Below are 26,869 nucleotides of genomic sequence, written 5' to 3'. Positions count from 1 at the left end.
AATTGTGACATCAGTTATCTAACACTGCCCTTTATAGAAAAAAAGAAAAAACCTCAATATTTACATTCTCAAATAATATTGGCTCACCTAGACAGTCCCTCATTGCTTAAGTCTGTTCATCATTCCATTACGTCCCATCTTTTTCAGCATCTCCTTCTCTCTCATAACAGTATTCCATGCTATCCTTTCAAATAAAGTTCCACTTTCAATCTAATTTTCATCTAGAAAAACTTTCCTCTGCCCAGATTTTTGCTGACTCCACTCTGGAGAAGGATGAAGTATGGCCCTGCTGCTGCTGCTGCTGCTAAGTCAATTCAGTCGTGTCCGACTCTGTAGGACCCCATAGACAGCAGCCCACCAGGCTCCCCCGTCCCTGGGATTCTCCAGGCAAGAACACTGGAGTTGGTTGCCATTTCCTTCTGCAATGCATGAAAGTGAAAAGTGAAAGTGAAGTCGCTCAGTCGTGTCCGACTCTTAGCGACCCCATGGACTGCAGCCTACCAGGCTCCTCTGTCCGTGGGATTTTCCAGGCAAGAGTACTGGAGTGGGGTGCCATTGCCTTCTCCGGAAGTATGGCCCTACAGTTGGTGAAATCAATGGTGGGTCTTGAGTCACCTTCAGTCTTTTCCAACCAACAATAGCTATGGCTTTTTTTTCTCCCTAGAATACATGGAGGCAAACATACCTTACTTTCCAGACCTGTTGTGCCTTACATCCATATCATAACTATCCTGTTTGCCACTCTTAATTTTGTTCCCAACATCTACTTGGGCTCTACTCCTCAATACTTATGACCATTCTATTCCCAAATATTTTCTAAAGAACTTATCCATCGTTTCCATTGAATTATGGCTTCTGGACATTCATTAGAATATGGCATCACCTGTAGCTTTGCTTTAGGAATTATTCCTTTTCCCGTAATTATCCCAAAGGAATTCTTGCCCTTGTAATACCCAGGACTTCCCCAAAAAGATAATAATTCTAAGTTGGATTGTATTAATATAAAGAACTACTGATCCAAAGCATATTCATTTGAAAAAGACAGAAATTTGAAAGGAGTTAAGTAAAAAGAGAAAACTTGATTCTTCATCTTTCTTTATTAATAGTTCTAACTTCTTCAGCTATCCAGTGAACTTTAGAATCATTTGGGAGTACTTGTATAAAAGAACCTTATAATTGACTTGCACTAGTAGACTTCCCTTTTACTTTTCATTTTCATGCATTGGAGAAGGAAATGGCCACCCACTCCAGTGTTCCTGCCTGGAGAATCCCAGGGATGGGGGAGCCTGGTGGGCTGCCATCTATGGGGTCACACAGAGTCGAACACGACTGAAGTGACTTAGCAGCAGCAGCAGCAGCAGTAACCTTATTTGATCACTCTACTTTGGAAATGTGGCTAGGGTGGTTTAGAATTCAATCAATGAAAATCAGGCATGGGTTCATTATAGGAAAAATGTTTGTTTTTTTCTCACAGAAATGAAATGTTAATCTCTTGAGAACACTTGTTTCTTTTAATTAACTTAAATTCATATTTTCATCCAGAGCTAAGCGATACATTCTCCTTCCTTTATTTATTTCCAGCATTTCATTCTCTCACAGTCTTCCTTTTCATAAGGAGAAATTTTTAAATATACGTTATCACACCGGGGAGATTGGGAGATATGCTTAATAGCAGGTATGCTTGCACCCTTCCAGGCAGTGTGCAAATTTCTGTGAATACAAAGACAAGCAAAATCCAAACCCTGCTTCTTGAGAAGGTCACTATTTAGAGAAGCAGATATCTATAACCATTTTATATTCAGTGTGGTTATTACTGACACTGAGTTTTAAACTAAGTGTTGAAACAATTAAGACAAGTAAGTAAGGGAGTAGTTAACTTTGTTGAGGATATATTCAAAGATGTCATAGAAATTAATTTGTAAATAGTGCAAAAATACAAAAGGTGGTTTGCAATAGAACATATGTTGGTCTACAACTGCTCAAGGTTGGCCTTTGTACTTGAGGTATGAATGATCTTAGAAGAAACCATCAGTTAAATGTTGTCAGGGACAGAAAGCAAAACACGAGTAGAAGCAGAATCTCAAAGAGGCTGTTGGCAACTCCAGCTCGGGCCAAGTGTCTGAATCAAGTCAATTGATGCAGAGCTGGAACATTCCTGCAGTTGTATCTGGAAACAAAACATAAAAAGGGTGAGAACAAAACAATATGGTTACATGGCTGTCAGGACTACTGCAGGGAGATGGGTACCAACCATCCAACTGAGAAATAGCTTAGCGTTTTTCCAAAAACTTCGTGAGAGGAGCAGGATGGGACCAGATCACCTGTTTACTCAAGAAGCAAATCCTCTAAGAAGTCATCCACAGCTCGGAACATCTGCTTCAGTGCAGAAAGGATCAGAATGTCCTTTAAAGGGTCCATCTCCCTCCCTGAAGCATAATTTTCAACCACCAATATTCTAGAAAGAGGAATGCCTAGTATCTTGTTGACATTCTGTATCTGTGGAAAAAAGAATTTAATAAATGTAAGTCTTATATCTAAAATTTGACTGAATTTAAATATAATTTAAGAAAGAAACAGTAAACACAATGGCTTAATATTATTTTCTGAATATAATTATAATTCAGATTATTATTTTAAAGTAGAGTATTAACTTCAATCAACCAGCCAATTGATCCACTTCTTCATTTACCTGTGAATATGTAGTATGAACATGCACACACACACACACAAAATATAAAACTATTACAATTCTATCTAGTTGCAAAAAGTATTCTTTACCTGGCTTTGAGAAATCATAGCCTTATTCATCTTTAAGAAGTTGTCTTGAAGAACTTCATTGCAATTATTCACTTTAGTAAGTAATGCTACTTGTGCTACACCTATATCAAGTAGATAAATCAGTTAATTTATATCATAAACAGTAGTGTATTAACAAGGTAATTAAATATGTGTGAAAATAGTACTCTGTAAGATAAATTTAAGATCAGGAAAATGCAATATTCCCAAGAAATCTCAATATGGAACCTGAAGTTCTTCTAATGGGAGAAATTATTTCTTCCAACATGAGAGACTATTTCTAAATGGAACTAAAATTATACTAAGTTGCAGTCAGCTACTATACCATTCAAACAGTGTGTTTTAAATTGGTCGGGGGTGGGGGGGAGTGGTTGCTGGATCTTGAAAACTGAAAAATAACCCCAAGAAAGAGAGACAGCAAGGAGATTTGTGTGAGAGCATTTGTGAACTTGAAGTACACTGATTTCACTGTTCTACTAAGGACCTTGCATTTTCCCTCAAACCATAGAGATAAAAGTAAATAATAACTGGTTGTAACTGAATCAAAGTTCTACTTTACTAATGGCTATTTCCCCAAGAAGGACAGAGAGATATCTCTATAGACCCCAAAGACATAAAAAGCATGAGAAGATACTACAAACAAGTCTACATGTGTAAATTTGACAACTTAGATGAAATAGACTGAAACTATACACTACAAACTACACTACAGCTCATCTAATATGAAATAGATCATTTTAATAGCTCTAAAAATATTTTTAAATTGAACTCATGGTTTTAAAAATCCCTGAAAAAGAAATCTCCAGGGCCAGATGGTTTTATTGGAGAATTCTACAAAATGTTAAAAAAAAAAAAAATTCTATACAATCCCTTCCAGAAAATGAAAGAGGAAAGAGTACTTCCTAACTCATTTTATTACACCAATATTACCTGAGAGCAAACCCTGACAAACACTGCTGTTGATGCTGCTGCTAAGTTACTTCAGTCCTGTCTGACTTTGTGTGACCCCATAGACAGCAGCCCACCAGGCTTCCCCGTCCCTGGGATTCTCCAGGCAAGAACACTGGAGTGGATTGCTATTTCCTCCTCCAATGAGTGAAAGTGAAGTCACTCAGTCATGTCCTACTCTAGCGACCCCATGGACTACAGCCTACCAGGCTCCTCTGTCCATGGGATTTTCCAGGAAAAAGTACTGGAGTGGGGTGCCATTGCCTTCACCATGACAAACACTACAGAAATTAAAAAAAAAAAACTACAGACCAGTATCCCTCATAAATATAGATGCCACATTTCTTAATAAAATATTATCAAATAGGATTCAACAATATATAAAAGGAATTATGCACCATAAACACATGGGTTTTGTGTTATGGAGACAAAGTTGGCTCAAGTTTCAAATTCAGTCAATATGATCCATGATATAAACAGACCACAGAGGGAAACAATTCCCATGATCATATCAGTCTATAGAAAAAAACCATTTGGCAAAATTCAATACCTGTTCATGCTTTAAAGAAAAAAAACTCTCAGAGAAGTTGGAATAAAGAACTTGCTCAAGTTAATAAAGAACAGATATTAAAAACTATAATGACACTAGTTGACATTAAAGTGATGAAACATTTAATCTCTTATCCTAAGTTCAGAAACAAAACAAGGGTATTTTTTCTCATCACTATTCAACTGAAAGTACTAGCCAGGATGGTAAGATAAACAAAAATAAATAAAACACATACAAGTTAAGAAAGAAGAAATAAAATTGTCCCCATTTGAGATGACATGAAATCCTAAGAATTTAATGATGAAAAAAATCTTCCTAGAACTAATAAACAATCAACATCCCATTAAGACTTTTTTTTGTAGAAATATACAAAGTAATGCTAAAATTCCTAGAGAAATGTAAAGGAACTAGAATAGATAAAATAATTTTGACAAATAAGAATAAAGTGGAAGGAATTATTTTGCTCACTTTAAGACTTATAGTTTTTATTATTATATAACCACAGTGATGAAAACTGTGTGATGTCAGTAGAGGAATGAACATATTGATCAAGGAAACAGAACAGAGACGCAGAAATAGATGCACAGAAGTAAGGACAATGGATTTTTGATAATGGTACAAAAGCAATACAATTGAGAAATGACAGTTTTTTCAACAAATGGTCCTGGAACAACTGAATATCCATAGGCAAAAATAAAATAAACCTCGACCTACACTTCACATCCTACACAAAAAGTGACTCAAAATTAATCACATATTTAAATGTAAAATGTAAGACTATAAAACTTTTAGAAGAAAACAGAAAAAAAATCCAAGACTTAAAGCTTGGTGAAGGATTTTAGACACAAAATGAAAACCATGATCCTTAAAAGAAAAAATTGACAAATAAGAGTTCACCAAAATTTTTAACATTTTGTTTGTGAAAGGCTCTGCTAAGATATTGAAAAGACAGCTGAGTACTGGGAGAAGCTATCTGCAAACCATATATCTGACAATTGAATCATATCTAGGATTTATGGATCTTTTAAAACTCAACAGTAAAAAAACCAAACTGTCCAAATAGAGAGCAGGTCAAAGACATGAAGAGATCTTTTACTGAAAAAGACATATACAAGCAAATAAGTACATTAAAAGATGGTCAGTGTAATTCATCATTAAAGTGAAGTCCCTCAGTTGTGTCTGGCTCTTTGCAACCCCATGGACTGTAGCCTGCCAGGCTCCTCCATTCATGGGATTTTCCAGGTAAGAATACTGAAATGGGTTGCTATGTCCTTCTCCAGGGGATCTTCCTAACCCGGGGATTGAACCCAGGTCTCCTGCACTGCAGGCAGACTCTTTACCAGCTGAGCCACCATTAGGGCAATGCGAACTATCACTATATACCTACTAGAAAAGTTAATTTTTTTTAAAAAAAGCAATAATCGCAAATACTAGCAATGAAAGAGATGGGAATACCAGACCACCTGATCTGCCTCTCGAGAAACCTATATGCAGGTCAGGAAGCAACAGTTAGAACTGGACATGGAACCACAGACTGGTTCCATATAGGAAAAGGAGTACATCAAGGCTGTATACTGTCACCCTGCTTATTTAACTCACATGCAGAGTACATCATGAGAAACGCTGGACTGGAAGAAACACAAGCTGGAATCAAGATTGCCAGGAGAAATTTCAATAACCTCAGATATGCAGATGACACCACCCTTATGGCAGAAAGTGAAAAGGAGCTAAAAAGCCTCTTGATGAAAGTAAAAGATGAGAGCGAAAAAGTTGGCTTAAAGTTCAACATTCAGAAAATGAAGATCACGATATCTGGTCCCATCACTTCATGGGAAATAGATGGGGAAACAGTGTCAGACTTTATTTTGGGGGGCTCCAAAATCACTGCAGGTGGTGACTGCAGCCATGAAATTAAAAGATGCTGACTCCTTGGAAGAAAAGTTATGACCAACCTAGATAGTATATTCAAAAGCAGAGACATTACTTTGCCGAGTAAGGTCCATCTAGTCAAGGCTATGGTTTTTCCTGTGGTCATGTATGGATGTGAGAGTTGGACTGTGAAGAAGGCTGAGTGCCAAAGAATTGATGCTTTTGAACTGTGGTGTTGGAGAAGACTCTTGAGAGTCCCTTGGACTGCAAGGAGATCCAACCAGTCCATTCTGAAGGAGATCAACCCTGGGATTTCTTTGGAGGGAATGATGCTAAAGCTGAAACTCCAGTACTTTGGCCACCTCATGAGAAGAACTGACTCATTGGAAAAGACTCTGATGCTGGGAGGGATTGGGGGCAGGAGGAGAAGGGGACGACAGAGGATGAGATGGCTGGATGGCATCACTGACTCGATGGACGTGAGTCTGAGTGAACCCCAGGAGATGGTGATGGACAGGGAGGCCTGGCGTGCTGCAATTCATGGGGTCACAAAGAGTCGGACACGACTGAGCAACTGAACTGAACTGAACTGGGCAAGAATCCAGAGAATCTGGATCCCTCATATATTGTAAAAATAGAAACTGTGCAGTAATTCTTAAAAGTGGTTTGGCAATTTCTTTTAAAAATTAAACACTGAGTCAGCATAGGACCCAGCAATCACACTTTTGGGGAATGATCCCAGGAGAAAGAAAACTTACATCCACACAAAAACCTGCGCACTAATATTCAAAGGAACTTTATGTGCAATAGCCAAAAAAACAGAAGTAATCAAAAAGTCCTTTGATAAAGAATGGTTAAAACAACTGTGGAATATCTATACCATGAATTAGTACTCAACAATAAACAGAAATGAACAACGGATGTACATAACAACTTTTATGTAATTCAAAGGATATTAGACTGAGTTGAAGAAAGCCAGCCTCAAATCAGACATACTGTTGGGATTCTATTTGTATAACATTCTCAAAACTTATGGAGATGAAGGAGAGATTAATTGCTGCCAAAAATTAAGGATGGTGAGGGTTGGGGGGTACTATGACAAAGACTTTCATGGCGATGGACTAGTTCTGTATGTAGTGGTAGTTACTGGAATCTACCCATGTAACAAAATAACAGAGCTATAACACGCATTATGAGTGCTGTATCTCCTGGTGTTAATCTTTCTGGTCTAGTCACTTAATATGGGGAGGTAACTCCTCTATCTAGCCATAGGAAAATCACACATGATGAAAAAATTATACCCATTCTAATCTTTAAGTATTTCAGTAAAGCCTTTGAATGATCTCTATCTGCTATTGCCACCAACCAAACCAGGACTCTGGAAATTGGAAGAAGGGGACATGGGACCTTGCTGTAATCTTTTTGCAATTTTCTGTGAAAATTCAAAGTAAAAATGTTTACTTTATTTCAAAGTAAAAATGTTTTGAAACTCACCACAGTTTATTACTTCTTTTTTAATTTGTTTGAGCTTCGCCATCATTTTAGGGGAGAGATTGTCCGTAGAGTTGATATCAAAGACATAAGCCACACAGTGAATCCTGTCTTTCAGTGATGGAGAGGTGATGAAAGTAGGATGCTTGGGTGTAATTGGTTTTTGGGGACTAAACTGTTATAGAAATATAAGGCAACATTTAAGAGAATTCTTTCATTCATTTAAAAGAATTCTGCTGAATTCTTTCAGATACAATTCATGTTTCAAGCATGATCACCACTAACTTCCAACACAAAACTTCCCTTCTCCCAGACACTACTGCCCCAGATTAGTTCATAACATTCTTTCATACTTCCTCTCCTCTGTTAGCATGGCATCATTATATTAAAAAAAATACAACCCACTTCATTGCTTCGGCGAAATATACATATATATGATTACAACTTAATTATCCATAATGGAAATATTTCAGAAAAGTACAAACAATGTTATTTTTAAAAGCTAATTTGAAATCTCAGTCTCTTCAAATCCCAAAGCACAATTGAGGAAAAGGGAATCACTGCTTAGAAATTGAGGCTAATTTTATTGCACCCAATACCTAAAAGAAAGGTGATAATAATGGTTAACTTTCTGAGAACTTAGAGTTTATCTTCTCATTTAATCTTCTTAGCCACCTATGAGATCACCATTATTATTATCTACATTTCACATATAAAAAAAAAAAAAAACTCACTGAGACAAGCATGTAACTTACATATGGGTATACACCTAATTGGTACAACTAAGAGTAGTTGTTTCAATATTTTGTCTAAGTGATTATAAAAGTGCAAAAGATTATATTACTCTTTTCCTAGTATTTAGAATCATAGCAAAGAGTAATATAAACACAGTTCCTCCTGACCTTTTCCTGGAACCTATATGAGTAAAATCTTGCCTTTTGTTTATATTTCTTAATGCTGTAGAAAATAAGAGAAGTTATCTGCTTTCTTTACATAAATATTTTTTCATTTAAAATACAGTAGTATTGGTTGGTGTTGAAACCACTTTATAAAAATTGGAAATGCATGTGATAAAATATCAACAAAAAGCATTGCTGAAAATGATTTGAAATGTTCTAGACTTTGAAGGATTCTTACCTTATATCTGTCTGGCACACAGCCTTTTAAGATGTGGGGTATGTCATCCACACATAACCCTACTCCCTCTTCCTCATCCAGCCCCATGGAGTCACACAACATAAATGGCAGAGACTGGCCATCTTTTCCATCTTTAATAGAATATATCCTATACTGTAAAACAAAACACAGCAATATAAAAGTTCACTCTTCAACTAGCCTTCAAGATGTAATAATAAGAAGAAAAACTCATTAATATTTATACTGTGGTCCTCAAACATTTTGGTCTCAAGATCAAGTAAGTTTCTTAAAAATTATTGAGGCGTCCAAAGATATTTTATTCATGTGGGTCTTATCTATTTACGTGCAACATACTAGAAATTAAAACAAAAATTTTTAATATTTCTTAAATTATTTAAAAACACAATATGAACCTGTTATATATTAATCTAACAATTTTAAGAAAAAACTATTTTCAAAAAATTATAGAAAAGAGTGGGATTGATTTACTTTTTGCAATTCTCTTTAATGTCTGAATCAATAGAAAACAGCAAGATTCTCATAGTTGCCTCTGCATTCAATCTGCTGTGATATATTGTTTTGATTGAAGTATATGAAAAAAATCCGACCTCACACATACAGGGAGTAGGCAAGGAGGGAGTATTTAATTTAACAGCTTTCAGAGAATTATGGACATTGCTCATTAATAATACATCAAAGCTGAGCAAGTGATAATTTCTCAAAGGTTACCTGCAATGTGAAATCTGTGATACTTTTAACTATGACATTAAGTTCATTGATTTATTTTACACTTTGAATATATTTTTTATCCATCCATGATTTTTTAATGTGATGCATTGGTCATTTGAAGGTATTGGTTCACTGGCTTATCTGGATCTTCCAAATATTGGTACATTTCATTGTACAATATTAAAATATCATATTTGTTAATACCATCATTAATCTCATTAGATAAGTCTTTAAGTTATTAAGTTTTCAAGCTCAAAGTAGTGGATACAAATCTTCCTCATGCTGTTTTTCTTAAAAGCTCAAATGTTATCTTTGACAGCAAACACTGTGGGTTGTTATCCTTGAAGTGATACCCTCATTTCATGCATTTTTCCCCAAAATGTCTACCAAATATCCAAGTATAAATAAGCAAGTCTTTCAGTTGCCTTTTCAGTCAAATATGATATTCCATGAGAGAAGTTCAGCTTACAACCACCATATTTTGACATGCATTAGGAGCACTTTGCATGCAGAATCTGCCTGCAGTGCAGGAGACCTGGGTTCAATCCCTCGGTTGGGAAGATCCACTGGAGAAGGAAAAAACTACCTATTCCAGTATTCTGGCCTGGAGAATTCCATGGACAGTCCATGGGGTCACAAAGAGTCAGAAACAACTGAGGAACTTTCACTTTTCACTTTACAAAGCTTCATTTCTAGACACACTCCATCAGATCCCAAGACTATTTTTCAGGATGCTGCTGCTAAGTCGCTTCAGTCGTGTCCGACTCTGTGCGACCCTGTGCAACCCCGTGGACTGCAGCCTACCAGGCTCCTCTGTCCATGGGATTTTCCAGGCAAGAGTAAAAACTTCATTTATTGGTCAAATACACTTTCAACATAGACTCAACTATAGAAGATTTGGGGAGAATCACAAAGAAAAGGGCTTCTCAGAGACCCCAGATGATACTCAGTTCTTTCAGTCCAAACCAGGAAGTAGAGAATTCCTCTGTAACCTATTGTCGTTTGAGAAGGAGTCAAAGCACCCATTGCTTCATAAAAATGCCTAGAGTAATTCCACTGGAGATTTTGATCTAAGTGAATGGGGTTTATTGGTAACTCAACATGAAAGAAATTAACTCTAATTAGAGTTAGATAATATTCAATACACTAAAATTTCAAGATCAATAGGCACATTCATAGTCCCAATAACCATTAACCTGTTTCCTTTACAGCTTCAATTCTTCAGAAAGAAAGGTCTCTGAGCAATAAAGTATTCCGTTTCCTTCACTAATATGCTGTCTTGTTTTCCTTTAATGTATATAGTATTTGCATTCTTTTTGGAGTTCAGGATCTAATACATCTTCCCTTAAAGCAGCAAGTCGTTGGAGTTTTCAACATAAAAAGCAGGCATAGAAATTCTGTCCTGATGAGTACCACTATTGTAGCATGTCTCACACTGAATAGTACTTACTTGATTATTATCTACATTGGTCTCTGAGCTCCCTGAGTAAAGGGTGTAGTTTTATTTGTATAGTCTCTGTTGCAACACAATATTTAGCAAACATAAATATTTCAATCAATGCTTAATGTACTGAATTGCTGTTGCAGTATCTTGCTTCTGAGGCTAGGCCCATATATCATAATAAAGCCACTGAGTGGATAGAGAATAGCCAACATCCAGAAATAAGATGTGATTCTTAAAAGTCTTAGAAATGCTTTCAGTTATTAAATATGACCTAAAATTAAATCAGCTATGACTGTCTTATGCTAAATTTTGCATTGACAACATACAACATATTCTCAATCAGAAGATAACAATATTGAACTTCAGCAATCATAGAAAAACACAGCTTGATTTTGACATTTTCTATTAATTTCCTTTATTCTTTTTGTTTGATTACATAATATTGACAAGCATAGAATGGAAGCTTCTAGATAAATATTGCACTATAAATCGAAGATCTTTAGCATAACAGCTTTAAAAATGATATTAGTACTTATTTCCTTAAATACATTTATTTACAAATAAGATAGTCTTTATAGGAGCATTGGTAGACTGATTTACCCCATGAAAGTTTTGCTTCTTATGATCATTTTCTATTAAATGATCTCATATAATGCAAAAGTGTTACGATACACAATTTCCATTATTTTATTAGAAAAAACGAGAAAATAATTTCAATCCAGGCAAAACCATGTGGGACATGAGTAAATATATATATAAAATAAAATGGAAAAAGATATCTACAAAGTTTTTAAACATTAATTATTTTTTGCCAATACCAAAAAGCACTCTTCTTAAAACTGCTTATGTCCATAACAATGGAAAGCTTCTCTATCTAATATAACTCATGGAGGCCATTCTAATTCAATTTTTATTCCTGTTTTACATTTGATTTAGCATTTAATTGTTCATAGATTAGAAGGTTAAGCTATTGAGAGAAAATGCCAAAGAAATTAACAGACCTCATAATTGTAACCTATAAAACAAAATCCTCAGGAAATCCTGAAATAACTTACCTGTTCAGTAATGCTGGTGACATCAGATCCCACTATGGCTTGGCGAGTCAAATGGCCTTGGAAAATGGACTTCACTGAATTGAAAAAACTGGACTTTCCAGACCCAGCCGGACCCAGCAAGAGAATACGGATTTCTGAAACCAAGTCTGCATAGGGACTGTAGGCTCTGACATCTGCTAGGAGACTATTTCTGTGCCTGGAAAACTGCAGTAGTTAAATGCAATAGCCAAACTTCCATAAGGAACAATATAATTCTGCTGAGCTTTTCTTCCTGCTAAAAAGCATGTTTTAATGCTTATTTATTATTTTGATATTAGCATCTTCTTTCATATAACTTGAAAGGGTCTAAGGTTATACATTTTGTGCTTGAAGAAAATGTACTTATCTATATCTGACTAAGTTAAACTAACCAGCAACCAAATAATTTCTAAATTATTAGCCTTAGATCCCATAAGTATAATAAGAAATAACAACAACACTGAAAATGAATTTTCAGTAATAATGTTACATTAAGGGGAAACAAAAATAAAATATATGCAATGCAGGTTTTTATCTATAAAGTGGGAAGAGGGTACTTTGTTTTTAAAATTTTCTGAGGTTCTCTGAAAACTCGATTCTCAAAACAAAGATCCAGAGGAATTATCTAAAATAGTCATCTCAACTCTGGAAAACTTTGAATCTAACAGAACCAAAGCGAAACATGAAGTCAAACTGCCATCAGGTGGATCTTAAAAAGTTTCAGCTGGTAGTGGTTTTGTTTTTGTTGCTGTTCTAAATTGTCTTCAACACACTATGTCAGGAGCACTGTAACTGACTTTTATCACTCCAAGTAACACGATTTTTAATCTCACTGTCAGTGCCATTAACACAGTTGCTCTAAATGAAATGAGTAATAGATAGTTCAAGAAACTAACTTACTGTGTGGCTCTTGTTATCCTGTTTATGTAGCCTGCCTCATCCTTAATTCCTAAAGGAAATAAACATGGAATAACAATTTTTAAGCTTGTCTGATTAAATGTGACCAAGTCTAACTTCTAAATAGAGCAGTGAGTCTTTTTGCATAATCCAGCTGAGCTGTTTGGTTAGGAATTAGGGTTGGCAGCATAATGAGATTAAGAGGAGCTAAAAGTATCTTCTTTGTATAAACCACTCTGCAAACTCATATAATTATGCCTAGGAGTCCCAGGGCTAACTCAAAAGGTGTCACGTATCAAAATAATGAGACTTCTCTCTTCTCCATTTCTTCATTCATACTTCTCAACTAACTTTGGTCAAAGCTGGTTATATTTTCTGGGTGATAATCCCATAAACTTTATGCCTTCCATGTTTCATTTTGGAGGTTATTTAAAAATGAGTGGTATGAAATTCACTTGTCTGTCTTCTTTTGTCTTGTTCTTGTAGATTAATTATGAGTTACCAAACACAAAAAATAAAATCAGAATATAGCAGTGTACAAATTAACATACCTTCAACTCGAAAAACTTCACATTCTAAACGTGGGAACATTGGGTTACATTTTACTCTTAACTCTTGCTCTAAAACTCTAGCTATACAAATGCGTTTTCTGTGGAAATTTAGAACTAAATATTGTTTGTCATAACTAGAGATATTGAATTCCGAGGTATTATAAGAAATTGTCACTGTTGAATTTAAAACTACAGTTTTCATTTCCATTGTTTCATTCTTTTGAAGTGAAAAAAAGAAGGACTCATTTGGCTCTATAAAACTTTTGGACTTTTCAGAACTATGCCCAAGCATAAAGATACCAAAAATATTGTGGGAATGATAAATCACTGTTACAATGGGTCCTTGACAACGGCACCTATTCTGCATTTCTACAGTGTTTTCTCCATGGACACTAGACTTATAAAGAAGTCTCAGAGAAACATTTCCAAGCAGCTTTTGAAAACTTCTTTCCTCATTCCATGTCAATGTGGTTGTCACTGCCATTGTTCTGTATCTAATAGGAAAAAAAAATTTAATAGTTTCAGAGAGTAGTACAGTATTATGATTTCTGCTATACTAGTTTCAGTGAGTTCTTTATTCACTGACCCAATTAAAGCATGTTATTTGGATTTGGAGTGTAAAGAAATATATACACACACATACGTATATACAGGTCAGGAAGCAACAGTTAGAACTGGATGTAGAACAACAGACTGGTTCCAAATAGGAAAAGGAGTATGTCAAGGCTGTATATTGTCACCCTGCTTATTTAACTTATATACAGACTCCATCATGAGAAACTCTAGGCTGGAAGAAGCACAAGCTGGAATCAAGATTGCTGGGAGAAGTATCAATAACCTCAGCTATGCAGATGACACCTCCGTTATGGCAAAAAGTGTAGAGGAGCTAAAGAGCCTGTTGATGCAAGCGAAAGAGGAGACTGAAAAAGTTGGCTTAAAGCTCAACATTCAGAAAACGAAGATCATGGCATCCAGTCCCATCATTTCATGTGAAATAGATAGGGAAACAGTGGAAACAGTGTCAGACTTTATATTGGGGGGCTTCAAAATCACTGCAGATGGTGACTGCAGCCATGAAATTAAAAGACGCTTACTCCTTGGAAGGAAAGTTATGACCAACCTAGATAGCACATTGAAAAGCAGAGACATTACTTTGCCAACAAAGGTCTGTCTAGTTAAGGCTACAATTTTTCCAGTAGTCATGTATGGATGTGAGAGTTGGACTGTGAAGAAGGCTGAGCGCCGAAGGATTGATGCTTTTAAACTGTGGTGTTGGAGAAGACTCTTGAGAGTCCCTTGGACTTCAAGGAGATCCAACCAGTTCAATCTAGTTGAGATCAGTCCTGGGTGTTCTTTGGAAGGACTGATGCTAAAGCTGAAACTCCAGTACTTTGGTCACCTCATGTGAAGAGTTGACTCATTGGAAAAGATTCTGATGCTGGGAGGGATTGGAGACAGTAGGAGAAAGGGACGACAGAGGATGAGATGGCTGGATGGCATCACTGACTCGATGGACAAGAGTTTGGGTGAACTCCGGGAGTTGGTGATGGACAGGGAGGCCTGGTGTGCGGCAGTTCATGGGGTCGCAAAGAGTTGGACACGACTGAGCCACTGAACTGAACTGAATGTATATACATATACATTTATATTATATATTTTAATATATATAGCATTAATGGGTAGATATAAAAAATATATATAATTTAGAGATTTAAATATCATTAATTTTTTAAGTCAATAAGAAAAACAAACTAGAGACTGGATTTTAAAAGTAGAGAAAAATTAATGAATTAGAACAGAGATCATCGCACTTTTTCTTAGTAACACACAGTAGAAATTTTAGGATTTGGGGGTCATATTGTTTCTACCACAGCTACTCAACTTAGCCAGCATAAAGAAAAAGCAGTCATAAACAAACTCATAACATACTCATAAACATACTCATGACAGTATCCAAATAGAAACTTTTTTACAAAAATAGATGGCTGGAATGAGGGCATATTTTACCAATCCATGAATCTGATGATAGAAATGAGAAATTAATTCAAAAAACAGTGCACAAAGAAAGAAATTGAAACATGAGAGGATTTAATAGGTAGGAAAGTCCATGATGACTAGAACATTAGCCATCCTGCCAATACTTTCAATAAGAAAAATTAAAAACAAGGATAACTGTGATATAAATATATTTGAAAGCATTGGAGAGAAAACAAAGCAGTAAAGAATTGTATTATTGGCTAAGATTTGGAAAAGAAATGACTGCAGAGAGGTAAGCTTGGCATTGGGGCATCTGTCAAATTCAGAAGCTGCTAAGAAATTCTCCAAAGCAGGCTTAAACAGTACATGAACTATGAACTTCCAGATAGTCAAGCTGGATTTAGAAAAGGCAGAGGAACCAGAGATCAAATTGCCAACATCTGCTGGATCATCAAAAAAGCAAGAAAGCTCCAGAAAACATCTGCTGCTCCTTTATTGACTATGCCAAAGCCTTTGACTGTGTGGATCACAACAAACTGGAAAATTCTGAAAGAGATGGGAATACCAGACCATCTTACCTGCCTTATGTAAGAAAGCAAAGAAGAACCAAAGAGCCTCTTAAACAAAGTGAAAGAGGAGAGTGAAAAAGTTGGCTTAAAATTCTCCATTCAGAAAACAAAGATCATGGCATCTGGTCCCATCACTTCATGGCAAATAGATGGGAAAACAATGGAAACAGTGAGAGACTTCATTTTTTTGAGCTCCAAAATCACTGTAGATGGTGACTGCAGTCATGAAATTAAAAGATGCTTGCTCCTTGAAAGAAAAGCTATGACCACCCTAGACAGCATATTAAAAAGCAGAGCTATTACTTTGCAACAAATGTCTGTCTAGTCAAAGTTATGGTTTTTCCAGTAGTCTTGTATGGATGTGAGAGTTGGGCTATAAAGAAAGCTGAGCATCGAAGAATTGATGTGTGGTGTTGGAGAAGACTCTTGAGAGTCCCTTGCACTGCAAGGAGTTCAAACCAGTCCATCCTAAAATAAATCAATTCTGAATATTCATTGGAAGGACTGATGCTGAAGCTGAAGCTCCGGTACTTTGGCTACCTGATGAGAAGACCTGACTCATTGGAAAAGATCCTGATGCTGGGAAAGACTGAAGGCAGGAGGAGAAAAGAACGACAGAGGATGAGATAGTTGGACAGCATCACCAACTTGATGTACATGAGTTTGAGCAAGCTCCAGGAGTTGGTGATGGACATTGACTGCAGCCTGACATGCTGCAGTCCCTAGGGTCACAAAGAGTCAGACACAACTGGGAGACTGAATTGAACTGAACGGGGAAGAACCACCAGTGGACTGAAACAGACTTAATTCCATCTCTGGTCTTCTCAATCTAATCTATAATAGGTTTAAGACAAATGAGAATTGCCAATGTCTCTAGCTATATAGGACAGATGAAAATAAATTTTGTCTGAGTGAAGAGAAAATTTTCTTAACTTTACATTAGGTCTACATTTTTTTGATATTCGATGTCTCACACTCACCATAAACACCAGATAGCAGACAAAACAACATGATAGAAAACCAAGAGAAAAAAAACAGAAAATAGAAACAAATCCATACTGATAATTGAGTTACCCACAGTGATTTTTAAACAGCTAAGCTTTGTGTGGGCTTCCCTGGTGGCTCATCCATAAAGAATCCGACTGCAATGTAAGAGCTGCAGGAGAGGTGGGTTCAATCCCAGGGCCAGGAAGATCCCCTGGAGGAGGGCATGGCAGTCCACCCCAGTCTTCTTGCTGGAGAATCCCATGGACAGAGGAGCCTGGCAGGTTATAGTCCATAGGGTCAAAATCAGTCAGACATGCCTGAAGCAACTTAGCATGCAAGCTTGGTGTATTCAAATAAGTAAAAGATAAGATTAAATGGCTGACAGAAAATGGAGTGGGTGGGAGTTGAAGGGAATTCTAGACTTTAAAAATAAATATCTGAAATTGAAAAATTGAAAAATAAATTTAACTGAAGGTTAAACACACTTGAAAGAAAGAATTAGTTGGAAGAAGCTATATCAAATGAAAAATTGAAACAAAGAGAAGGAAAAAGAACAAAGGACCAAAGAGAGTAGAGAGTATAGTAAAATGAGTGGATATCTATGCAACTAAAGTCTAAGAATGAGAGAAAGAAAGAATATAGCAGATATCAAAGTAGTCATACAAAGCTCAAAAAGCAAGCAAGTCTCAAAACATTTCAAACATAAAATAGATTCCCTAATACATTAGAAAATAAAGTCTGCCCACAATGCAGGAGACCCGGGTTCAATCCCTGGGTTGGGAGGATCCCCTGGAGAAGGAAATAGCAACCCACTCCAGTATTCTTGCCTGGAAAATCCCATGGATTGAGGAGCCTGGCAGGCTACACACTCCATGGGGTCACAAAGAGTCAGACATGACTGAGTGACTTCACTCAGTACTAGGAAGTCCATTGATCAAATAAGAAAACTTGATAAGATCTGGAAAATTGAATAAATGATCATTATTGTCAAAACTTGTGAAATGAAGCTAAAACATGCTGTAAAATGTGTTTAACTAAATATATGTATTAGAAAAGAAGAAAGGCTGAAAATGAATAATATAAAATTCAGCTTCACAAGTCAGGGGAAAATTGCCAATTACACACACACAAAAGAAATTAAATAGTAAAAGTAAAAGCCAAACTTAATAAAGCAAAAATAAATATACAAAGAGAAGATTAACAGAACCAATGTTAGTTTTCAAAAAGTATAAATAATAAAGTCAGTAAAACAGTGCTGATATTGATAAACAAAAAATGGTTGGGGGGAGGGACAATGTACCAAAATCAAGAACATAGACAAGAATATCAGTACATATGCTACAAACAATAAAAACATTTTTTAAGCTGAAAAAAATTTTTTAAATAAATTCTGAGAAAAACTTACCAAAACTGACTTAAAAATAAATAGAAAAAAAAGAATAGTCCCATAGCTATTCTAAAAAACAAAACTCACCATTAAAGACGTCCCACAAATAAATTGCAAAGATAAGTGGGTCCAATAACTAAATCAAACTTTGAGTGATAAACATTAGAATCTTAAAAAAAACACTTGAGGAGAATAGAGACCAATACATTACAATGGCATTGCAAGCAGGAACACTGCAAGCTAGTCTCACTCCTAAATACAGGTGTAATATTGTAAGCCAATCATCAAGCAATTAAAAATAAATAAATATTTTTTAAATCTTCAGCAAAATATTAACAAGCCTAAAGAAAAAAAAAAGTGGATTTTTAAAATTTATTCACAAAAGCAGCAAATAATGTACCTGGGAGAAATTTTTTTTTAAGATATAAACAACTTCTGTAGAGATAATTATGAGAAGAATGTTATAAAGGACATGAAAAATGACCCAAATAAATGAAGACCTATCCAATTTTCTTAGATGACAAAAGCCTTCTTAAAAATTATGTCAATTCCTCCAAAATATATCTTTCAGTTCAGCGCAAGGGTGATCAAAAGCCCAAGAACATTCTTTCGATTGAATGTAAGAAGATAATCTGAAAGTTCCTGTGATATCTCAAGGAGCAAAGAATAGCCAAGAGAGTTTTAAAGATGAACAAGTCAAGAATTATATAAAATTATGATAATTAGGAAAATGTGACCGTGGTATTAAGATAGTCAAGAGCCCTGAGACTGACCCACTTTCATAGCTGAGGTGCCCTGGAAAACAAAGCTGAATGCCAAGTTTACATGTGTAGACTTTACTGCTGGGTACAATTTCAAAGAAATAAACATGAGATAAAGCAGAAAGTGAAATTAAGAACAACTTAAACCAAATACAAACTTAACACAACCGATTACTCAGCTTGGAGGGGGGGTAATAGCTCTATAGGAAAAAAATTTTTAATTATATCATCCTCATAATCTCATAACATTCTCGAAAGTAAATTCCAGTTGATATAAAGCATTAAATGTGAAAAATATTTAGAAGGAAGTACGAGATATTGTCATTACAACCTTTGCATTGGGAAGGATTTCTAAAATAAGATACCAATAGTACAAACTATAAAGGAAAGAAAAATAAATTTAACTATATTAAAACTTAAAATATTTTACAATAAAAGGTACAACAAATGCAACCTTAAAACATCATATATCTTACAAATACTATCCCACCTATGAACAACAAAGAAACCACAAACAACCTAATAGAAAAGTAGTCAAAGTATGCGAACAAGAGATTCACAAGTGGAAATAACTTAAATGGACTATAAACATATGAAAAAAAAATGTTCAAGAATTCTAGTGACAAGAAACTGTAAATTAAACAACAACGAGATATCATTTCACATCAAACAAAAGCTCAGTGAAACAGATGACCAGGATATAGAAATTCAAGAATATTTACATTGTCCTGATGGACATGCATCATTTTGGAAGCAATGTGCATAGCATCATTGTTTATGGTGATGTTAGAAGATTGGATGTACAAATTTTTGCATATTCATAAAAGGAAATACTAAAGAGCATTGAAGTAACTGAATTAGACCTATTTGTCTCAACGCGGATAAATCTCAAAGAATTCATATTGACTGGAAAGAAACAAGTGGAGAATGAGAATCTTAGTATGATACCATAAATAAACTGTTAATTTACAAAGCAATACTGGAGGTCATTTAAATATACGCATATATACAGTAAAAGAGCATAAAAACAAGCATGACAGTAATTTATGACAAAGTCTGGGTATTTCTCTCTAGGAAGTAAGGGAAGTGAAGAAAATATAAGAGAGATTCATCAATAATTTCAGTGAGATCTGTAATGCCTTGAAGTTTTCAAGAAAAAAAAAACTATTCTTATTAATAAAGCAAATCATTTAAAAAACCAGAACTGTATAAGATTACAGTAAAGTTTATGTATTCTCTGTATTCCCTGTATTTGAAATATTCATTAAAAAGCAAAACCAACAAAAGCAAAAAGCATGATCTTAGTAGCGATTTCACTTGAAACTCTTCTTCAAAGAAAGAAAAACAAGCAAATTTCTTTGCCCACAGCTAGGAAACATTGGATGGCAACAAGTCACTTACCAGCTTTTCAGAATGGGACAAGGCTTAATGGAGTGTTAACTGCTCCATCACACTTATGGGCTAGCCAGAGTTTGGAGACTGAAGGTTCTGTTGAGATCCCTGGCTTCCTGTTTCTGAGAAAGGAAAGTGAAACTCAAGCAGCAAATGAGCAGGAAACAGCAAGCCAACTGCTGTTAAGTTTCTCTTTCCCTAAAGGAAAAAGAGACAGAGAACAAGAAAAAAGAGAGATCTGCTCAGCACAAGAAAAAGGTGCAAAGATGTTTGGTCCCCTCAGTAGCCCACATCTAAGCATGCATGAAATGCAATTATTAATAAGAAATTACAATAAAACTAATAGTTTAAATTTTTTTGTTCATTTAACTTATCTATTTAACTGATCTATGGGACTACATACATTTTCCTAGTTTCTTCCATCTTATACAGTAAACTTTACTAGCATCCATATTTCTCAAAGTATGAAAATGAAACGTAATGACATTCAGAGACTTCGCCCAAAGTAATTGAACTGATAGAGTGGTGCAGTCAGCCGGTATTCAAAACCCAGACTCTCTGCACTGGAAAAAACAGATTATGATTTGGCTTTTCCTGAATGAATATGTAAGGCAGTGAGCAGCCTCTTTTCCCATTTACAAGTTCATTCATTCAACATGGACTTAGACCCTGCAAAGCAAAATGCTGAGTAAGATAAAACCTCCACCCTCAGAGACCATGCCTTGTACTCAGGGAAGCAGGCAGGTAAACCAAGTTTTGTCAGTGTGCCAAGGGCTACAGGAGGTGTCAGGCAAGTGTATGTTCCTCAGTTTTTTTCTTGTCCCAACAAAGATTTGGAGTGATGGACATTAAAGCCCCCTCGGCATGTCACAGCTACTGGGGCTCAGCAGATAGTGCCTTTGGGACATGCTGAGGAGTAGCCTCTCCAGAGTCCTTCAGTTGTGCCCACTGCCACCCACCTGTTCTCAGGAGGCTCAAGGAAACGAGAAACGAGAGTTTGTAGAAGAATTAAGATTTTGTTAGGCATGTCCCTCCAGCCATAGGAGCAAGGACCTCCTACCTTAACCGGAGGTCTTCTGGAATCTGAGACTGAGCTGCGTGAGCTTTCTGCTGAGTTCGTTTTTCAGTCCTTGTTTCCAGCGCGATGGGCCTTCCCCTGCACTGGGTTTCTTCACGTTCTGCTTCTGCTTCTACCACGGGAGCTTTGCTGAGTTGGGCTCCTGCTGTGCTTGGCCTCTGCGCGTAGGTTGTTTCAGCCAGGTTAAACCCAAGTCACAGCACCATAGATGTCACGCTAGTGCATGCTCCTTGGTTCTTTGTCTCTTCACAACAAAGATTTGGAGTGACGGGCATTAAAGCCCCCTTGGTGTGTCATAGCTCTCGGGTCTTGGACAGACCGTGTTATAGCTCTCAGGTCTCTAATGGACTGTGTTATAGCTCTTAGACAAATCAGTGTTACAGCTCAGTGTTACAGCTCTATTTTATTTAGAAGATAGCAGGAAAATCCATCTTCGAGGCATGAGGGCACATCGGTCCAGGGACGCGAAGAGAAGAGTGCCCCAGCACGTGGGAGAGAGAGAGAGCTAGATTTGGCTCCTCTTTTTATATGTTTTTCTCTCCTTGGGCCTGTCCTATGTAAATTGGGCCAGCCAGGAGTGTTGTTTGTTTTACCTGAGGTCCTCACTCCGGTCCTCGTACCTTCCTTTGTTCTATTTTTGTGGGCTTTTCCCTTCCTGGTCTTTTAGCCACCGCCATTTTGGATTCCTTTTCCCTATTCTACCTACCTAACAGGAGGAATAAGAACAGGATTGTCTGGGGACCAGGATAATGGTGGCCTCACATTACTAGTCTTAAGTGAAGTGAAGAGAAGTCGCTCAGTCATGTCCGACTCTTTGCGACCCTGTGGACTGTAGCCTACCAGGCTCCTCCATCCGTGGGACTCTTCAGGCAAGAATACTGGAGTGGGTAGCCATTTCCTTCTCCAGGGGATCCTCCAGACCCAGGGATTGAACCCTGGTCTCCTGCACTGCAGACAGACGCTTTACCCTCTGAGCCACCAGGAAAGCCCTACTAGTCTTAGGGCACTAGTAAAACACTTGCTAAAAGATCGACGTTTAGGTTGAGACAGGAATCACAAGGAAGAAGTGAAGCAGGAGAGAGCGCAGTGTTATGAGACCTCCAATTATTTCAGTCTGACTGGAATGGAGTGACATCAGATTGGCAGGCAACAAGGCTAGAGAGATGATCAGGGTTTTAAAGTGTTAGTCGCTCAGTAAGATCTAACTCTTTGCAACCCCAAGGACTGTAGCCAACCAGGTTCCTCTGTCCACTGAATTCTCCAGGCAAGAATACTGGAGTGGGTAGCCATTCCCTTCTCCAGGGGATCTTCCCAACCCAGGGACTGAACCCAGGTCTCCTGCATTGTAAGCAAACTGTTTACTATCTGAGCCACCAGGGAAGCATAAGGTTCTAAAAAGTCTTATTTAACTTGAATTTTTATCAGAAAGACAACATTCACACTCTGAAAGCAAGGGGTGGCACAATCAAAACTGAATGTCTTAGAAACAAAAGTTCTTCTGTTGTTTCTTGCTTTGTAACAAATAGCATAAACTTAGAGGCTTTGAAACAACTCGCATTTATTATCATACAGTTTCCATGGATCAGGAAACCAGCATGGCTCAATTGGATTCTCTCCTCAGGGTCTCTGACTAAGGTGTTGGCCAGTGTTGGTCTTCTCTCTCTCTGGGAAAGCTCTTTCAGGTAATGCCAGAATTCAGTTCCGAGAAAGTGTAACACTCAGGTCCCCTCTTCTTTACCAGTCTGAGGCCACTCTCAGCTCCAAAAGGTTGCTCCCAGTTTCTTGCCAATGGTCTTCTCACCCATCGGGGGCTTACATGACATGGTGGCAACAGAATCCTCCAGGCCAGCAGTAGAATCTCCCTCACATCAAATCTTCTTCAGAGAGAGCCCCTTTCTTTTAAGGGTTTACCTGATTGTATGGAGCTCACCCAGTGAAGAGAATCTCTGTTTTAAAGCCAACAAATTAATCATGGAAGTGACAGTCCATCATTTTCAGATCTCTCTTGCACTCAAAAGGAGTCAGTAACACAATGATATAGGTCAGAGGGGGCCAGCATAGATTTCTATCACAAAGAGGAAAACTGAGATAAAACTGACCACTTTTTTGCCTTTCCTTTTTTTTTAATTTAATATTTATTTGGCTATACTAGGGTTTCATTGCACCACACAGGATCTTCTGTCTTTGTTGTGGGATTTAGGATCTGTAGTTACAACACATGATCTCTTCAGTTCAGTTCAGTTCAGTTCAGTCCCTCAGTCGTGTCCTATTCTGTGTGACCCCATGAATCGCAGCACGCCAGGCCTCCCTGTCCAACACCATCTCCTGGAATTCACTCAGACTCGCGTCCATCAAGTCAGTGATGCCATCCAGCCATCTCATCCTCTGTCATCCCCTTCTCCTCCTGCCCCCAATCCCTCCCAGCATCAGAGTCTTTTCCAATGAGTCAACTCTTTTCATGAGGTGGCCAAAGTACTGGAGTTTCAGCTTTAGCATCATTCCCTCCAAAGAAATCCCAGGGTTGATCTCCTTCAGAATGGACTGGTTGGATCTCCTTGCAGTCCAAGGGACTCTCAAGAGTCTTCTCCAACACCACAATTCAAAAGCATCAATTCTTCGGTGCTCAGCCTTCTTCACAGTCCAACTCTCACATCCATACATGATCACAGGAAAAACCATAGCCTTGACTAGATGGACCTTACTCAGCAAAGTAATGTCTCTGCTTTTGAATATGCTGTCTAGGTTGCTCATAACTTTTCTTCCAAGGAGTCAGTGTCTTTTAATTTCATGGCTGCAGTCACCATCTGCAGTGATTTTGGAGCCCCCAAAAATAAAGTCTGACACTGTTTCCACTGTTTCCCCATCTATTTCCCATGAAGTGATGGGACCAGATGCCATGATCTTCGTTTTCTGAATGTTGAGCTTTAAGCCAACTTTTTCACTCTCATCTTTTACTTTCATCAAGAGGCTTTTTAGCTCCTCTTCACTTTCTGCCATAAGGGTGGTGTCATCTGCATATCTGAGGTTATTGATACTTCTCCCGGCAATCTTGATTCCAGTTTGTGTTTCTTCCAGTCCACTGTTTTTCATGATGTACTCTGCATAGAAGTTACAGGATCTAGTTGACTGATCAGGGATCGAACCCAAACATCCTGCACTGAGAGTAGGGAGTCTTAGCCACTGGACCACCAGGGAAGTCCCTCCATTTATTTATTTATTTATTCAATCATCTATCCATTCATTGTTTTTTTTAAGTATAGCTTACTTACAATATTGTGTTAGTTCACACATAGAGATTCATATTTTTGCAGACTATATTTCATTATAGATTATTACAAGATAATGGGTATAATTCCTTGTGCTATACAGTAAATCCTTGTTGTGTATCTATTTTATGTATAGTAGTTTGTATCCATCAATCCTTAACTCTACTTTGTCCACCTTCCCTTTCCTCTCCTCTTTGGTACCACAAGCTTGTTTTCTATGTCTGTGAGTCTATTTCTCTTTTGTATATAGTTTTATTTTTAGGTTCCACTTATATAAGTGTTGGACTTTCCTGATAGCTCTGCAGGTAAAAAATCTGCCTGCAATGCAGGAAATACAGGAGATATGAGTTTGAGCCCTGGGTTGGGAAGATCCCTTGGAGAAGGAAATGACAAACTACTCCAATATTCTTGCCTGGTAAAACCCATGGACAGAGAAGACTGGCGGGCTACAGTCCATACAGTCACAAAAGGGTCAGACATGACTTAGGTACTAAACAACACCACCTGAAACTATTATAATGTAAGTCAATTACACTTTTTTAAAAATTAATCAAACAGGGATTAAAAACACAATTTCCAGTTCTGCCTAGAGTAAGACTCTAAATTTTAGACTCAGGCCTTAAAGACTTACATGGACAAAGATTTTTGTCAATTGAGTTATTTCTGTAGCTGAATAGTGGACCACCTCTAAAAGCAATGGGCATCCCCAACACTGAGTGTAGTCAGGAAAACCAGAGAGCCACCACTCTTCTTGAGGAACAGAAAGGTATGGCCATGCCTTCCTTCTCCTTCTTTGTTCTTTGCAGCCTCCTTTTGGTACAGACTCGGGGTAGAGTCAGACACGACTGCAGCAACTGAGCATGCTCACATGCGCATGAGACAGTACTGGGAAGTACTGTCTTGCCTTGAACACTTTGGTTTCCCTCGACTCTACTTAATTTGCTTCCTCATCTAATAGTTTCTTTCTTCTCTACTTTCTGCCTCCTCAGCATTTTTCCTTCCTTGATTTTCTTTCTGCTCCTCTGTGGTTTGTATCCAATTCTGCTTATTTTTCCTTAGCTGCTTAATGTACATTTGAAGAATGAATTAAGTGAAATAGATGTGTAACAATTTAGAAACTCCTAAGATTAAAGAAGAACCCAGTCATGATCGCTGTGACCTGTTTTCTAAAAGGAAAGTAGAACATATTTAAAGAAAAATATCTTTTTGAGAAAATAAAAATAAATATTTTTCTATGATTTAAGAATTTCCTTTCCTTGCGATTAAATATACAACTACGTATTGATTGATTTCTCGTTATTCTGCATTGTAGATGAATAGTGAATGGATTTAAACATGACAGTCAAACTCAGGAAGAACTCTGCAAAGTTTATGTAATTTCAGACTTGGGGCTACCACAAATCATGGTACGATAAATGTCAATTTTATAAAATTTACTATAAGTAGATTTAACTTTTATTATTAAATGAAAAAGAATGTTCTATAATAAAATTTTCACAATAATCATGAGCATAAAATAGAGATATATTTAAAAGAAGCATAAGTTTTCATTCTTTCAACTCACGTGTAAATCATCATTTTCTTTAAATCAACTTGTTCATTTCTGAATCCCACTGCCAGAGTGTCAGGGATTTATGCTCTGGCATTAGGGGGAATGCTCCATTTTTAGAATTGGACCAAGGACTTCGAATCCAGAAGAAGGACAATGTGTATCCTAAAGCAGTTAGGGCATGTGACTTAAGCAAACTATTCCAGTAACAGGAGCTTGACTGGGCCCCTTCTCCCTTGACTCCTGGACAAGTTTAATTCCAGTTTCCCTCTTGATATCCATGTGACACATTGCTGTTCTTTAAGTCAATGAGAGCTGACTGCTGTTGCTTATAAAAAAGGAACCGTAACAAATCTGCATTCACTTCTCTATCAACACTCACATCCTGGGTGATTTGATTCATCCTCATACTTTATTT

At 37.0% G+C, this 26,869-nt stretch overlaps 1 protein-coding gene across 1 annotated transcript; it reads right to left on the bottom strand.

The window, feature by feature from the left end:
• Positions 1–1,078: 1,078 nt before the first annotated feature.
• On the bottom strand, positions 1,079–20,656 carry IFI44L (interferon induced protein 44 like). The gene is made up of 9 exons (XM_027971433.3): positions 20,568–20,656; positions 13,486–13,979; positions 12,938–12,986; positions 12,020–12,215; positions 8,792–8,944; positions 7,658–7,829; positions 2,779–2,879; positions 2,322–2,496; positions 1,079–2,167 (listed from the first exon to the last, which is right to left on the bottom strand). The coding sequence occupies exons 2-8, from the start codon at positions 13,967–13,969 to the stop codon at positions 2,326–2,328; spliced, it is 1,326 nt and encodes a 441-aa protein (XP_027827234.1). The 5' UTR covers positions 13,970–13,979; positions 20,568–20,656; the 3' UTR covers positions 1,079–2,167; positions 2,322–2,325.
• Positions 20,657–26,869: the final 6,213 nt, after the last annotated feature.

The sequence above is a fragment of the Ovis aries genome, chromosome 1 (genome assembly GCF_016772045.2).
Source record: "Ovis aries strain OAR_USU_Benz2616 breed Rambouillet chromosome 1, ARS-UI_Ramb_v3.0, whole genome shotgun sequence".
Lineage (NCBI taxonomy): Eukaryota > Metazoa > Chordata > Mammalia > Artiodactyla > Bovidae > Ovis > Ovis aries.
Note: the sequence above shows the minus strand (reverse complement) of the source record. Positions and strands in the feature narration are given on the sequence as shown.